Genomic DNA, 15,834 nt, shown 5'->3' with positions numbered 1-15,834 from the left:
GGCAGGCACGAAAAGGGGTGCACAACTGCAGAATATACATAGAGGGGGTACAACTTGGGCAAGCACAGAAATGGTGTACACAGGAGCAGACAAGGTGGGCAAACATGGGGCAGGCACAGAAAAGGGTCACACTTGGAGCAGGCAAAAATAGGGACACATGGTACAGGCACTGAAAGGAGGCACACAAAGTAGGTACAGAAGGTGGGAATTCATGGAACAAGCACAGAAAGGATGCAGGCACAAAAAAGGAGAACACCTGGAACAGGCACAGACAGGGTGCACATCTAGGACAGGCACAGAGAGACGGCACACATGGGGCAAGCCAGGCAAATAAAGGGGCATATCAAGGACAGGAACAGAAAGGGTACACTTGGAGCAGGCACAAAAAGGAAGCATACTTAAAGGCAGGCACATAAGAGGGGGCACACAAAGGCAGGGACAGTAAGGAGATATACTGAAGATAGGTGCAGGAAGAGGCATGCAACTTAGCAGGTTTAATCATGGCAGGTACATAAAGAAGCCTAATTAGGGAAATTAAAGCAGGTAGATTAGCCAAAACAGGCTCCTAAAAAGGGCACACCTGAGGTTGATGAATTTGGTGGGTAGTCCTTACTGTTATAGGAAACTATGAACAAGAACAATAAAGGATATGCTGCAAGGAAGTAAGGGTACAAACTATCCCAAAAAAATAGTGTGATCTGCAGTGAGAAAACTAGAACCCTCTTACCAAGAAGCCGGACCTAAGTAGAATATTATGGACAGTCGGACGTATACTAAGAAAAGGGGAGGGTGAAGAACATAAACCGACCAGATACGTCCAATAAAATTATCTTTTATTAAGTATAATTGGTAAAACAAATACAGGTAGTTACAAACTGACGCACACCCAGGTATAGATATTGCATGAAAAACTGGGTGAAATGTGCAAAATAATGCTGCCACATACACTTATACAGAAATATATAAAATGATAAAAAGAATTTACAATCAACAAGTGACAAAGTGCCAGTGCAATATAACTGGTAAAAGTATACAAATAGCAGAAATAACTAGTATAAGTGTGCTGTTAAAAAACCCCACACAAATTGTGTGCAAAAAACTGTGAGCAAGGGGTATTCAGTGTAGAGGGTATACAAATATACCAAAAGGTAGTGTGCACATTGAATCACAATCAAAGTTGTACAGCGGAGCAGAGAACCAAGTGAAAAAATAAGAGTAAAATAATGACCATATGTGGGAATACTCACAGTGGAGATATGGCTCTCAGACTCCTGGATGGCGTCCTCCCCAACGCGCGTTTCGGCATTTTGCCTTCATCAGGGGGTCTTGTTATAGGAACCTGTGGAACTTTTTGTTTCAGCACAACTTAGTAAATTAATACATTTATGCACAACATCCTACAGATGTCTCTGCTGATCTGAATATCAAACGTCAGATTTCTTCCACCATAAAATCACGTAGACAAAATACTTTCCGAATTTTCAAAATCAACGTTTATTGTTATTTTTTAACAAAACATTATTACTATCTTGAGGAACAAAGTTACAGAATAAAATACACAGATCTGCGCTGACATTATTCACATTTTTTTTTACATTCACTTCAGATTCTTTTTTTTTTTTTTTTTAGATATTTTTCTGGAAGGACGTTAATGATATTAGATGGATTTACTTTTTACTTGGAAGGGTTCCCATATATTTGCATATAATTGCAAGCATGACTTCATCCGCTCCGGCTCCGATCGAGAGCAGCCTGGAGTCTCTGCGGAAAAGAAAATACACGGAATTAAAGGGCTTGTGACAAGTTGATTGTCAACACGTTAAAAAAAAAAGTAACAAGAAGAAAAAAACATGTACAGTTTCCGCTCGGTATGTACTGAGCAGTGACTGAAAGCCCACCTGCCAACCCCTGTCACTGAAAGCCGGAGGCTGCCGAGAGGAATAAAGTTCAGGGCGGTGGCTATGATCTTATGGGAATGTGCACCTGATGCAGATTTGTTGCTTTTTTTGGGCACATATCCTAATAGCGTTTTGGGACACGACAGGTTAATTTTAATTATTTTAAGGGGTGGTTTGAGGTCTGTTTCATTTTAGGGGCCAAGTACAATATCTGAAAAAATGTTAGGGGTTTGGTTTGGTATCTAATTCATTTTTGGTTCTGATCTGGGGTCTAAATTAGTTTTTGGCCCTGGTCTTGGGTCTAATTTTACCCGTCTGGCGTCTTATTAATTGGAGTTGTAATCCAAATTGGTGTGGAGTCCCAAATCATTTTTGGAGTCTGGTCTTTAGATCTGGATTTTTTTTAAGGGTACAAGTTTCTGGAGTCTGATTCATTTAAAGTCTGGTTTGGGGGTCTGAATTATTTCAGGTATTAGGCTTGAAAAAAAACCAACTTAGTGATTAATTTGGGATCTGATTCATTTTGGCATCTGAATTAATTTTTGGGCCTGGCCTGGGGTCCAATTAATTTTCGTTGCCTAGGGTATGATTAATTTTAGGGATCTGCTGCAGTATCTGAAAACATTTTAGGAGTCTGTCCTGAGGACCTTCCGCAAACCATAGACCTTCCCTGGTATTCAGAATTCCCCTGTTATAGGGTGTTTTTTTTAACTCCTAAGTCATAGGCCACCCCCTAAGGCCCTACGCTAACAGTATATATCAGTTTTTCCCGGAGAGTTTCTTTATTATTAATGCAAACAATATCAGAGAATTGCGTAACCTGCTTATCCCCCGAAAGTATTTTAGTTTTTGTATTTTCATTTTTTGCTCCCCTTCTTCCCAGACCCAAAACTTTTGTTTTTTTTTTGGTCAATATGGGTGTGTGAGGGCTTGTTTTTTGCAGGACAAGTTGTACTATTGAACGACACCATTGGTTTTACCATGTCGTGTACTAGAAAACGGGAAAAAAATTCCAAGTGCGGTGAAATTGCAAAAAAAAGTGCAATCCCACAATTGTTTTTTGTTTGGCTTTTTTACTATGTTCACTAAATGCTCAAACTGCCCTGCCATTATGATTCTCCAGGTCATTACGAGTTCGTAGACACCAAACATGTCTAGATTTTTTTTTTATCTAAGTGGTGAAAAAAAAAAATTCCAAAGTTTGTTAAAAAAAATAAATAAAAAATTGCGCCATTTTCCGATACCCGTAGTGTCTCCATTTTTCATGATCTCGGGCTGGGTGAGGGCTTATTTTTTGCGTGCCGAGCTGATGTTTTTAGTGATACCATTTTGGTGCAGATATTTTTTATATTGATAGATCGGGCGATTCTGAGTGTGGCGATACCAAATATGTTTATATTTAATTTCTTTTTGTTTTATTTTGAATGGGTGAAAGGGGGGTGATTTGAACTTTTAATTTTTTTTTTATTTTTTCAATATTTTTGACATTTTTTTTTAACTTTTGGCATGCTTCAATATTCTCCATGGAAGACTAGAAGCTGCCATAACTCGATCGCCCGTGCTAGATAGAGGCGATGATCAGATCGTCTATATGTAGCAGAATTGCTGACTTGCTATGAGCGCCGATCACCTGGCGGCGCTCATAGCAATCCGGCAGTGACAACCATAGAGGTCTGCCAAGCGGGATTTCTGTCCCGATGGCCAGAAGCGTGTGTTAAATGCCGCTGTCAGAGTTGACTAGTTAACAGCTGCGGGTTAAAGGCTTCCTGTGTACACGTGCTGTCAACGAATGGAATATACTCCTATATCTTCAGTGAATACAGATTTTCCCATTACTGAGATCATAGAATGGTAGAGTTGGAAGGGACCTCCAGGGTCCTCGCGTCCAACCCCCTGCTCAATGCAGGATTCACTAAACCATCCCAGACAGATGTCAGTCCAGCCTCTGTTTAAACACTTCCATTGAAGGAGAACTCACCACCTCTCGTGGCAGCCTGTTCCACTCATTGATCACCCTCACTGTGAAAAAGTTTTTTCTAATATCTAATCTGTGTCTCCTCCCATTCACTTTCATTAAAAATTACTTATTTCCAGTTGCAAATGAGAACAAAGCTGATCCCTCTACACTGTGACAGCCCTTCAGATATTTGTAGACAGCTATTAAGTCTCCTGTTAGCCTTCTTTTTTGCAAGCTAAACATTCCCAAATCCTTTGTTTCTCGTAGGACATACTTTGCAGTCTGCTCACCATCCTGGTAGCTCTTCTCTGAACTTGCTCCAGTTTGTTGATGTCTTTTTTAAACTGTGGTGCCCAGAACTAGACACAGTATTCCAGATGCGGCCTGACCAAGGAGGAGCAGAGGGGAATAGGAGATGGCAGTTGGTGCCCATAAAGTTTTATGGAGAACAGTAGCTGTCATTTCAGGAGAATTTGCAGTAGAAGGTCTGTGTCAGCCCCTCTCCATAGACTTTTATAAGCACCAATTGTCATCTCTTATCTACATAGTGGTAAAATCTGTCTCTGAACAAATTTTACACGTAAATTGAGAATAAAAGATCCGTTTAGGATGAGAAAGAAGCATATTCCTCTGATAAGATCTATTACAAAGTTTCTTATTTTCCTGTATTTTATTGATTCATGAAATCAAAATAAAAGCGACGGTTACTCTTTAAATAGTGCTGCTATTTTATAACAGCATCAGTCCGTCCCCCGCCATGGCAGACGGAGGCTCTCGTTATAAAGCAGTCACTTCACATTTACGAGATACTCATTTCTTGTCCAGACACAGAAGCCAAGCGGCGTACAAGCGGGGTCTTGCTGAGGTCACAACTTTCCGGAAATGTACAAAATGTGAAAAGAACATTTAATTATTGGAAAAAAAGAAGAAGAATCCAAGTTTCCTGCCCTCATTCGAATGTCCTGTGATAAAATCCGACAAATGAGTCTCATCGAAAATACCTCCTATTAATTATCAGTAAAGGCCATCGTCAGTGCGGGCAGCGGTCGCGGCTGCCTGGGTCGCAACGGGCAGCAACAGTCCCAGGTTGCATCATGTGTCATAGTAAAAATAAACAGGCGGGATGGAGTCATCTACAGGGAAAGGAGATGGAAATATTTGTGGGTGACGGGCTGAGCGGGCGCGGCCGTGCCGGGCACCACCTGTGTGCAGCTGTGTAGGAATGTATCATGAGCTGAGATACTGTCCAGCAAATCCCAGACTGTAACATAACTCGTGCCATTGCGCAACCGGCATCGAAACGTGGAATTTTTCCTCCGAAGTATAAAAAAAGGATCTGTCAAGGTGAGAAACTTGATCTACGTCTCCCCCGGATTTATGGACCCCGGCTCACAGCAATGAAGAAAATCCCCAGTCAGAATATGGAAACTTTTATCACTATATTAAAGTGGTTCCTCTGCTTAGAATAATTCCTCCTCCTTTTAAAATACACTGATCGCAAATTATCTTCCTGCTGGAACCCCAGCGATCAGCTGTGGGGAAACCTGAAGAGAGAGAGGAGAGAGGGGAGAGGAGAGAGAGGAGAGAGAGAGGAGAGAGAGAGATGAGAGGAGAGAGAGGAAAGAGAGAGGAGAGAGAGAATGGTACCTGACCGCTACTATACCGTATAATATAGATTTTTTTTTCTGTAAGTATGATCAAACCTCCTAAGCCATCTACATGGGTCTATAGGTTATAGAAAGTTGAATAAAATGATACCTTGATATCTGCGATCCGATGTCTCAATCCAGAGAAATCCACATTTTTTTTTTAAATATGTCAATGAGCTGTTAAGATCTATGGGTGGGACACAGATCTCCCTGAGAATCTGCCTCCAGAGGGGCGTCAACAAGTATGTTACTTTCTATCACCTGCCGTCCATATACACAGCTTAGGGAGGTTTTGCGACCCCCAATGCATTTCTATAGGGCCGCAAAATCGCCCCGCAAAAAAATCAATGGTGCGCCGTGTGCCATACGGCCGTGAGCGCCGTACATACTGTTGTGAAAAAATATCAAGCTTGCTCGATATTTTTCACGGCAAACGGACACGGCGCCCATTTAAATCAACGGGGCCGCAAAAACAAACCACGCCGTCACTTCCAGTTTTGCTGAACGCCAGTTTTTCTCTCGAATACTATTGGAAAAAATGGCGATCCGCAAACATTTTTTGCGGCCCGTTATTGCAGCAGACCACAAAAAATGCGTCGATAAGGCCCGCAAAAACGGACCGCAATAACGGACCGCGAAAAAAACGCGGTAAGTGTAAAACCACCCTTAGGAGGGTTGATCCTTCTGACAGATTCCCTTTAACTTAGATTTGTCTCTGAACGGAACACTGTAGGCAAAGTAGGTACATTGTGTTCTTCCAAAACCTGAGGCCACTGAGCATGACACAGGGAGACAAAGAACAGTGAAGAGCGACTGAGCTCCGCCCACTCGGAACCTGCAAGTAAACATAATGTGTCAGGTGTCCTCAGTGTTCCGCTGAGGGATTAAGGGTCAACATTAATTTACTGATGGAAACAGAATAGAAAAACTAAACCCAGCTCTATAAATCTTCACAGTCGGATGTCAGGATCCGCCGGACTCACCTATAAAACCTGCTGATTTGAACTTCATTGGTGAATCCCATCCCTCCCCAGAACTGGAGGCAGCTGTCACTCAACTCTCTTGCCAAACGCCCGGCCTTTAACTTGGCCATGGAAGCTAATCTGGTGACATCATTCCCTTCGATATATAATCCTACAGAAAAAAAAAGTCAATTTAAAAAAAAATAAAAAAACATTTATCAACAAAGTAAATATTGAGTAACAAGCATTACCAGCGCGGAGAAATCGAGAGTTGAAGCCACATGCAAATTAGCCTAGAAGTGCATTGGGGGCATGTCGATATAAGCATCATGCAATGACACGCCTACAATGCACTTCCAGGCTAATTTGCATCCGGTTTTTAACTCTTGGTTACTCAGCGCTGGAATATCGGATTACTACAAGACAGGTGTGATTTCAGTTGTTATACTAGGACGTATACAGCCGTATCACTAGATTCATTAGTAAAATTGTCCTTTTAAAAAATACCCATATGTGTGACGAAGGCCAGATATATACTGCACTAACGAATTAGAATATTGGTATAATTCAAAACTATCCTGGTATATACTTGTATGTTCCTTATCCTGGTATATACTTGTATGTCCCTTATCCTGGTATATCTATACCCCCCATCCTGGTATACATGTCACTTATCCTGGTATATATATCCCCCATCGTGGAATATATATTCCTTTTCCTGGGCCCCCATCCCGATATATATATCCTGAAGCTGAAGTAATTGCAGGCATTGGCAGGCCTTCACCCGCCGGTCCTGGTCGCGGTGGTGACCTCTGCGATCGCAGTAGTTACACCACTGGCTGCAGATTTTTACCTCATTTTCACACTGGCCACTCAGACTAATATGAGACTTGTTAGACTTGTACTTTCTGGTCTTCACATGGACATTAGCAACAGTAGTATGTGAAGAGTAGAGAAAGGCACTCCTGGATGAAGGTGGACAAGTAGAGGCCCAATTCGTAATGCAATATAAGAACTTGGCACTCAAGTATAATGCGATAAAATAATTTTAATTGAACCCCATAGTCCTCCATTTAGTATAATGCACAGCCCATAGTCCTCCATATAGTATAATGCACCACATAGTCCTCCATATAGTATAATGCACAGCCCATAGTCCTCCATATAGTATAATGCACCACATAGTCCTCCATATAGTATAATGCACAGCCCATAGTCCATATAGTATAATGCACCACATAGTCCTCCATATAGTATAATGCACAGCCCATAGTCCTCCATATAGTATAATGCACAGCCCATAGTCCTCCATATAGTATAATGCACCACATAGTCCTCCATATAGTATAATGCACAGCCCATAGTCCTCCATATAGTATAATGCACCACATAGTCCTCCATATAGTATAATGCACAGCCCATAGTCCTCCATATAGTATAATGCACCACATAGTCCTCCATATAGTATAATGCACAGCTAATAGTCCTCCATATAGTATAATGCACCCCATAGTCCTCCATATAGTATAATGCACAGCCCATAGTCCTCCATTTAGTATAATGCACAGCCCATTGTCCTCCATACAGTATAATGCACAGCCCATTGTCCTCCATACAGTATAATGTACTCCTCATAGTCCTCTATATAGTATAATGTACCCCATAGTCCTCCATTCATTATTATGGTCACCACAATGTATTCACTGATTAAAAAAAAATATACTATAATACTCACCTCTGCTCATCGTTCCTCTGCTGCTTTGGTGTCGGCAGCCAGCGTTCTGAAACGCCGCACATCTCAGCGCAGAGGGCGTCATGTAGTGACGTCATAGCGCCCGCTGTGATGAGACGTCAGACGCAGAGGAAGAATGATGAAGGAGGGAGAGTCACCTGAATGGTGGATCCTGTTATCCACCATATATAGAGGTGCTATCAGTCATTGTACAGGAGGAGGAAGAGGTGAGCTGTGACATAATATATTGTGAATGGTGGATCCTGTGTTATCTATTGTATATAGAGGTGTTATCAGTCATTGTACAAGAGGAGGATGTAAGCTGTGACATCACCCATTGTGAATGGTGGATCCTGTGTTATCTACTGTATATAGAGGTGTTATCAGTCATTGTACAGGAGGGGGAGAAAGTGAGCTGTGACCACCTATTGTGAATGGTGGATCCTGTGTTATCTACTGTATAGGTGTTATCAGTCATTGTACAGGAGGGGGAGAAAGTGAGCTGTGACCACCTATTGTGAATAGTGGATCCTGTGTTATCTACCGTATATAGAGGTGTTATCAGTCATTATACAGGAGGCGGAGGTGAGCTGTGATATCACCTATTGTGAATGGTGGATCTGTGTTATCTACTGTATATAGAGGTGTTGTACAGGAGGAGGTGAACTGTGTGTAATTCTGTTTTCTCTACTATATGTATGTGTTACTTTTTATTGTAATTCTGTCTGTGATGATAATAAGGCTGCAGAAAAGTTTACTGTACAGAACAGGAAGTGAGATTTCACTAGTAGCTCTAGTTGCCAGTTTGAAAAAGACAAGATTTTCCTTTTTAGACACGCTGCAGAGTAATAGTATTTCCAAAAATCTGTATCACCTGTCTATTGTAAAGTAGTTACACCCGACAATCCTACAAAATCACTGACTTTGTGCCAGTGCACCTAGAAAAACGGATGAAGATATTAAGATATTGATGTTATTTACATTTCTCTTTTGTTCATTCGCTTTGCATTTTGTTAATTAAAAACAATATTAATTTTTTTTTTAAAATACATTTGCCGTAAAATCCTGATTTAAGCTATAGATAATGTTCTGACGACACGGCACAGTCATACATGATCCAACAAACAACCCTGTCTGGCGTTAGATGGGGACTCACCGATGGTGCGATGCAGCAGAGACCTCAGGAGCTCCAGCTCAGTGCTCAGCTCGGCCAGACGAAAGTGCACCACCTGGTAATTTAGCAGCGGCTGACTGAAGATTTTCCTCTCACGCGTGTATTTCACCGTTTCTTCTATTAGATTTTCCATGGGAGTCAAAACTAAAGATGGAATAAGAAAGTGAACTCATTTCAGAGGGTTATACGTTTTTCATTTCTCCACCATCGTAGGGCTTGCTTTTTGAGTGTGTAGGGCTTGCTTTTTGTGTGTGTAATGAGTTGCACATTTTAAAGGCACCATTTTAGGATACATTTAAAGGAAGTGTCCGGCTTTCTACTAAAAGTCTACAGTCACACTCTCTGTGAAGTGCAGACTTCGGAAACCTCACAGCGCTCGCACCGTACGCTATCAGGAATATCCGGGTATTGCTGGTGAGACCAAGCGGTTGTGTGACCGTGTGTATGCGATTTGCATACTTTTGGCCACATTCTGACTAGACGTGCTCAGACTCGCTCAATTAACCAGTACTGGGCGTGTCCGCGCACGTCTAGTCGGAATGTGGCCGGAAGTAGGGAAATCACATACTTGCGGTCACCTGACTGGTTCATTGTTGAATGGTAACAAAAATTTAGTTTTTAAAAAATAATTAATAAAAAAAAAACAAATGAGAAAATATAGTACTGCACCGTTCACACCAAAAAAAAAAAAAAGAAGAAAATATAAAATAAAATTCAATCAATAAAGAAAGGGTAAATACTTTTAGGGGGCAATGTTTATTCAATTTTTTATTTATTACTTTTTAATATTTCTATATCTAACTTTTTTTGTTGGGTAAAATCAACCAGATGCGAAAAGATCAGCGTCGTCAGCAGTGTTAAGGGTTAATCCTGAGTAAGGACCGGCTGGGTGCGCCCGGCCGCCTGCACATCTGCAGAGAAGGGGGAATAGTTTGAGTAATTCTCCCGGTGACGGATACTTGTCACCTCCGGTCTACGCCGGACATCATGTATTGGATCCACGTCTCTCGCGGGATCCTCAGCCCCGTCTCGCTGTGACGAGGTGCCCTTTAAGACGTCTTACGACTTCATATTTTTCCAACTTAATCAGACACTTATTCCCCGGTCGCAGACAGCTCAGTGTAAAGCGCCGGCCGTGCACGTCATTGCTGGAAACACCAAGCTCCTATTTATAACCAACCTGGAAGAGGAAATGTCTAACTCCCCTTTGTAATTAGGGAACGTCTCATTCCCTTCTGCTACTTTAGAATATTTCATGCACGGGAATGACAAAAACTGCACTATGGGTCATAATCACATCATTTATTACTAAGAATTGACCAGAGGATGTTGGAAAATTACAACTCCCAGCATGTCCTGACATCCACAGTCTATCAGGTCATATTGGGAGTTGTAGTTCTCCATCTAAGGCTATGTGCACCCTCAGTGTTTTGAGGAGTTTGTAGAGCAGAAACTTCTCCAAATCCTCTTCAAGAATAAAAAAAAATTTGGAGTTTCTGCTCAGTTTCCGCTCCAAAGAACCAGCTAAAAAAAGCTCAGTGTGCAGATGCCCAAAGTGATGGCTACTTACCATTAGCTACACCCCACATTCTCTCCTCCTGGAACTGCAGCATCTGGTAGATGAACCCCATGCCTTCCTCGCCTATCAGATGTTTACTGGGCACCCTGACGTCTTCGAAAAATATCTGAGCCGTGTCCGACGACTTCATGCCCATTTTGTCAATTTTCTTAGTGACGTGCACACCTAGAATGAAAAAAGACATAATAGAATCATAGAATCGTAGAGTTGGAAGGGACCTCCTGGGCCATCTGGTCCAACCCCCTGCTCAAAGCAGGTTTCACTAAATCATCCAAGACAGATATCTGTCCAGCCTCTGTTTGAAGACTTCTATTGAAGGAGAACTCACCACTTCTCGTGGCAGCTTGTTCCACTCATTGATCACTCTAACTGTCAAAAAGTTTTTTCTAATATCTAATCTGTATCTCCTCCCATTCAGTTTCATATATTTTTTAATATATATATATATATATACACACATATACACACACACACACACATATACACAGTGCCTTGAAAAAGTATTTATAACCTGTCAATTTTTCCACATTTTTCACTTTATACCCACAATCCTAAATGTTCTTTATTGGAATTTTACATGATCCCAATACAAAGTAGCAAGTGTTTGTGAAGTATAAATTGGAATGATACTTGGTTTTCTAAATATTTAGAAAACATAAGATCTGTAAATTGTGACTTCTTCTATTCAGTCTGATATCCCTAAATAAAATCCCGAGTGACCAATAGTCTCCAGAAATCACATAATTAGTAAATCGAGTCCATCTGTGTGTAATTTCTTCTCGGTAAGACTACAGATGTTCTGTGAAGGCCTCAGAGGTTTGTGAACATTAGGGATCAAACCGCACCAAGGAGCACAACAGACAGGTCAGGGATAAAGTTGTGGAGAAAAGTAAAGCAGTTACTTAGTTACATTAGGTTGAAAAAAGACCACAGTCCATCAGGTTCAAGCTTTCTCCACCAACTCTACATTTTGTCACTAAATTAACTATATAATCTTTATATAGAGCTAACATATTCCGCAGCGCTTTACACATATTGTGTGTGGGAGGAAACCGGAGAACCTGGAGAAAACCCTGCATACCCGGGGAGAACACACAAACTCCTTGCAGATGTTGTCCTTGGTGGGACTTGAATCCAGGACCCCAGCGCTGCAAGGTTGCAGTGCTAACCACTGAGCCACCTCCCACAATGTTATGTGTACTAAGGAAATCATCCAGCTCTCGTATAAAAGCTGTTATAGTGTCGGCCATTACTATCTCTTGTGGTCGGCATTCCACAGTCTGACTGCTATAACTGTAAAGAACCCTTTCCTATTTAGCTGCCAGAATCGCCTTTCTTCCACCCGCAATGAATGCCCCCTGGTCCTCAGTACGGTCTTTGGCAGGTATAAGTAATGTGCCGTCCTCTGTACTGATTACACACATATTTATACATGTAAATGATTTCTCCTCTGAGGTGTCTTTTTTCTAAGCTAAACAAGCCCAACTTTTCCAACCTTTCACCATACCGTGTAATAATTTAGTTTTCCGTCAATGAACTGACTGTAATTTCTGAATATCCTTTTTAAAATGTGGAGCCAAAAACTGGATCCCATATTCCTGATGTGGCCTCACCAGTGATGTATAAAGTGGTAATAAAATGTTGGGATAGCAGGATTTTCTCTCTCTTTTCATACATCCTAAAATCTTGTTTGCTTTTGCGGCAGCTGCCTGACATTGAGTGCTGCTGCTCAGCTTACTTGTAACCAGAACCCTCCGTCCTTGTCCTGTTCTGTATCCCGAGTATTCTCCCATCTAATGTATCTATGTGATTACTCCGTCCCAAGTGCATTACTCTACATTTAATCTCATTTGCCAAGTGGTCAGAGTTGATGGGAAGATGGATGGAGCTAAAAACAGAGAAATCCTGGAGGAAAACCTGTTAGAGGCTGCAAAAGCCTTGACACTGAGGTGGAGGTTCACCTTCCAGCAGGACAACGACCCCAAACATCCTGCCAGAGCTACAATGGAGGGTATAGATCAAAGCATATTCATGTGTGTGAACGGCCCAGTCACAGTCCAGACAGAAATCTCATTGAGAATCTGTGGTAGACATGAAAGTGCGCAAAGAACTAGGGGCAAAAATGTCACCTCTAGATGTGCAAAGCTGGTAGAGACAGACCCCGAAATACTGCAGCAGAAATTGTAGCCAAAGGTGGTCCTACAAAGAACTGACTCAGGGGGGCAGAATACAAATGCACCTCACAATTTTCAGATTTATATATTAAAAACAATTACAAAACCCCGTACCAAAAACCAAAAGCATGAAAAAAAAAAAAAAAAAATCACAAATTATGGAGTGCGCCATCTATGCCCAGCATCTTATTTTTTTTGCAATAGGAGTTGAGCTGCTGTAGCAAGGAACGACCACTGCACAGTGAGTGGCGCTGTGGTGCTCTCTGTTCACTGTAGCCTTATGGCCATTGCTATAAACAGCAGATTTGTGGGCTGCTGGTATTACACTAGTCCTACTGAGATCTTACAGTTAGGTTATCAATATGTTAAACCCCCTTTAATAATCCCTTGGATGTAAATATGGCTGAATATCTCCAGAATCCCAGGCTCCCCACATGTGATACAATACAAAGATATCTTGCTATAGAATAAAGTTCTGGCCCATAAAACTAGAGGTTGATGTGGAACATTTCCGGGCGATGTGTCATCATCAGAGAAGAAGTTGGCAGAATATAAATGAGACGTGAGAACAGAGAAGTCAGCAGATAAGCCACATTCTGGGAAAGTATAGGTAGCCCTCTCATGTGGCCTCCAGCGTCGTCCGCGTATCGATATCCCGTTATTTAGGAGTCACTATTAATCATGCGGCGGTGAGCGAGAGGCGGGACGAGGGAAGACAATGCGGCACAGACATTAGCACAAGTCTCTCCTGTTACCTGCAGTTAATAATCAGCTTAGTAAGGAGCTGACGTGAGGGATTAATATGTCACTCATCGGACACAAGAGACGTTGTGTTCAGTTGCTCGTAGCTTCTCATGATTCTTTCCTTGTGATTGACATCAGCACTTCATGCTGTAACTTTCTGGAGGGCTCCCGCTTTTACACAGCAGCCAATCTGGACAGCAAGAGCTGCAGTATAGAAGATCTAGGAAGAAAGCTGCCATCACCCAAAAACTAGACCAAACATGGTCATTCGCGATGGCAACCTGCCGTTGACCAAAAACGCTGTCGACCAAAAATGGGATCTGTCTTGGTGGATTATTTTTCAGATGTCGTCAGCTGAAGATATAAGTGCATTGCACAACCGAAAGGATTTGGCCAATCTTTTACCACTTTGGCCAATGTTTTTTATTTTAAACCTTCTCATTGATCTGCCAGTTTTGTCGGGCATGCTGATGGACAGATCTATATTCAATGGACAGTTGACCGGAGGCATTGTGGATGATTATAGTCTTAGGGCCCCGTCACACATAGCGACTCACCAGTGATCCCGACAACGATATGAACTTGTCAGGATCGCTGGTGTGTTGCTACATGATCGCTGGTGAGCTGCCAAACAGGTCTAGACAATAGATACCAGAAATGAGATTTTAGACAACCACCGATTCCACTAGACCAGTGTTTCCCAACCTCCAGTCTTCACGGTCCCCCACAGGTCATGTTTTCGGGATTTCCATAGTGTTGCACAGGTGAGAGAATTCTTGATGATACTTTCACCACTTTTGTAATACCAAGGAAATCGTGAGGACTGGAGTTTGGGAAACACACACTGGACAATGCAGTTAGATCGGAGTAATGGATCATAGCTTTATCTCATGGAGTAGAGCTAAAATGGCCAAAACTGAAAAATATCTTTTGCAAGTAGAGCCTTCGCCAAAAAGAAGCCACGTACTTTATAAAGTCATCCATTTAGGGAGGTATTTCATCCAGAAGAATTTATCCTTTTTACACTGAATTTGGTGAAGGATCCAATTGTTAAGAACAACAACTAGAGTTGAAAAAAAAGATTTCCAGATCCCTAGTCCAGCGACCACGTCAGTAGTCCATGACGTATCTCCAACTTCCTGTCGACATTCCCGGTACCTCTTCTGATTAATAGTTCCCATGACATCATTACGTTGCACACATGATGTCACACTCCCCCTACCAACCAGAAGAGGCACGGGGTGTGCCGACAGGTAGTAGGAGATACATAGTGTTTTGTCTGGAATCCACGTTCTACTGACGGTTGTTTTGGCAATCGCCAGAATAAGGGACCCTCTTCAGGCAAACAGTGGGGGTCCCAGAGGTCGGACCCCCCGACAATGCAGTTGATAATTAGTAAATACTTGTGGGTATACCCTTTTTGGATACTGTCTGTACTCATTAGAGAATATGGCACATATCTCTTGAGTTCCCTCGTTTTTTAGAACTGACCGGGTGTCTTCATGGGGAGACATATGAGTGACTTGTTTTTGTGAGCGGGTCCGTCGCTTGTGTTTGCAAGAAGACACATCCAGTCGGCCTGGCATCCATTGGTGATCCACATCTTGCTTCCATTGATAATATAATCATCCCCCTTTTTGACAGCCTTGGTTTTAATACCTGAAAAAAAAAAACAAAAAAAAAAACAAATTGGCATCAGATTATCCCGTGTAGTGATAGACTTGTGACACGCTGCGGCAAACAAGGTTTCCAGCTGGTTAGTAATTATGGCTCTCCTCTGTGTCCAGTACAGACAATGCTCTGTGAGCTAAATATACAGCGCAGCGCTCAGCCTCGTCTTATTGTCGGTGATTCATGGGAAAAAAGGAATGAAAATCTCTCCTGGAAGCAAAGAAAATCTGATTTTATCATCTATCGAAGAGAGCTACCTAGTAAGTCAAAGTCCAATCAAGCGCATCTAGCATT

At 41.9% G+C, this 15,834-nt stretch overlaps 1 protein-coding gene across 6 annotated transcripts in view; it reads right to left on the bottom strand.

The window, feature by feature from the left end:
- Positions 1–1,470: 1,470 nt before the first annotated feature.
- Positions 1,471–15,834, bottom strand: part of LOC141095756 (probable acyl-CoA dehydrogenase 6) — a 100,319-nt gene continuing 85,955 nt past the window's right edge. For all 6 annotated transcript variants that reach the window (XM_073582054.1, XM_073582055.1, XM_073582053.1 and 3 more), the window contains 5 exons: positions 15,361–15,528; positions 10,943–11,116; positions 9,355–9,516; positions 6,488–6,638; positions 1,471–1,761 (listed from right to left, as the gene is read on the bottom strand). In XM_073582054.1, coding sequence (XP_073438155.1) covers positions 1,668–1,761; positions 6,488–6,638; positions 9,355–9,516; positions 10,943–11,116; positions 15,361–15,528 — 749 coding nt within the window. In that variant the 3' untranslated portion in view covers positions 1,471–1,667. The remainder of the gene's footprint in view (positions 1,762–6,487; positions 6,639–9,354; positions 9,517–10,942; positions 11,117–15,360; positions 15,529–15,834) is intronic.

This window comes from Dendrobates tinctorius, unplaced genomic scaffold (genome assembly GCF_039654945.1).
Source record: "Dendrobates tinctorius isolate UK_male_01 unplaced genomic scaffold, ASM3965494v1 ptg000070l, whole genome shotgun sequence".
Classification (NCBI taxonomy): domain Eukaryota; kingdom Metazoa; phylum Chordata; class Amphibia; order Anura; family Dendrobatidae; genus Dendrobates; species Dendrobates tinctorius.
Note: the sequence above shows the minus strand (reverse complement) of the source record. Positions and strands in the feature narration are given on the sequence as shown.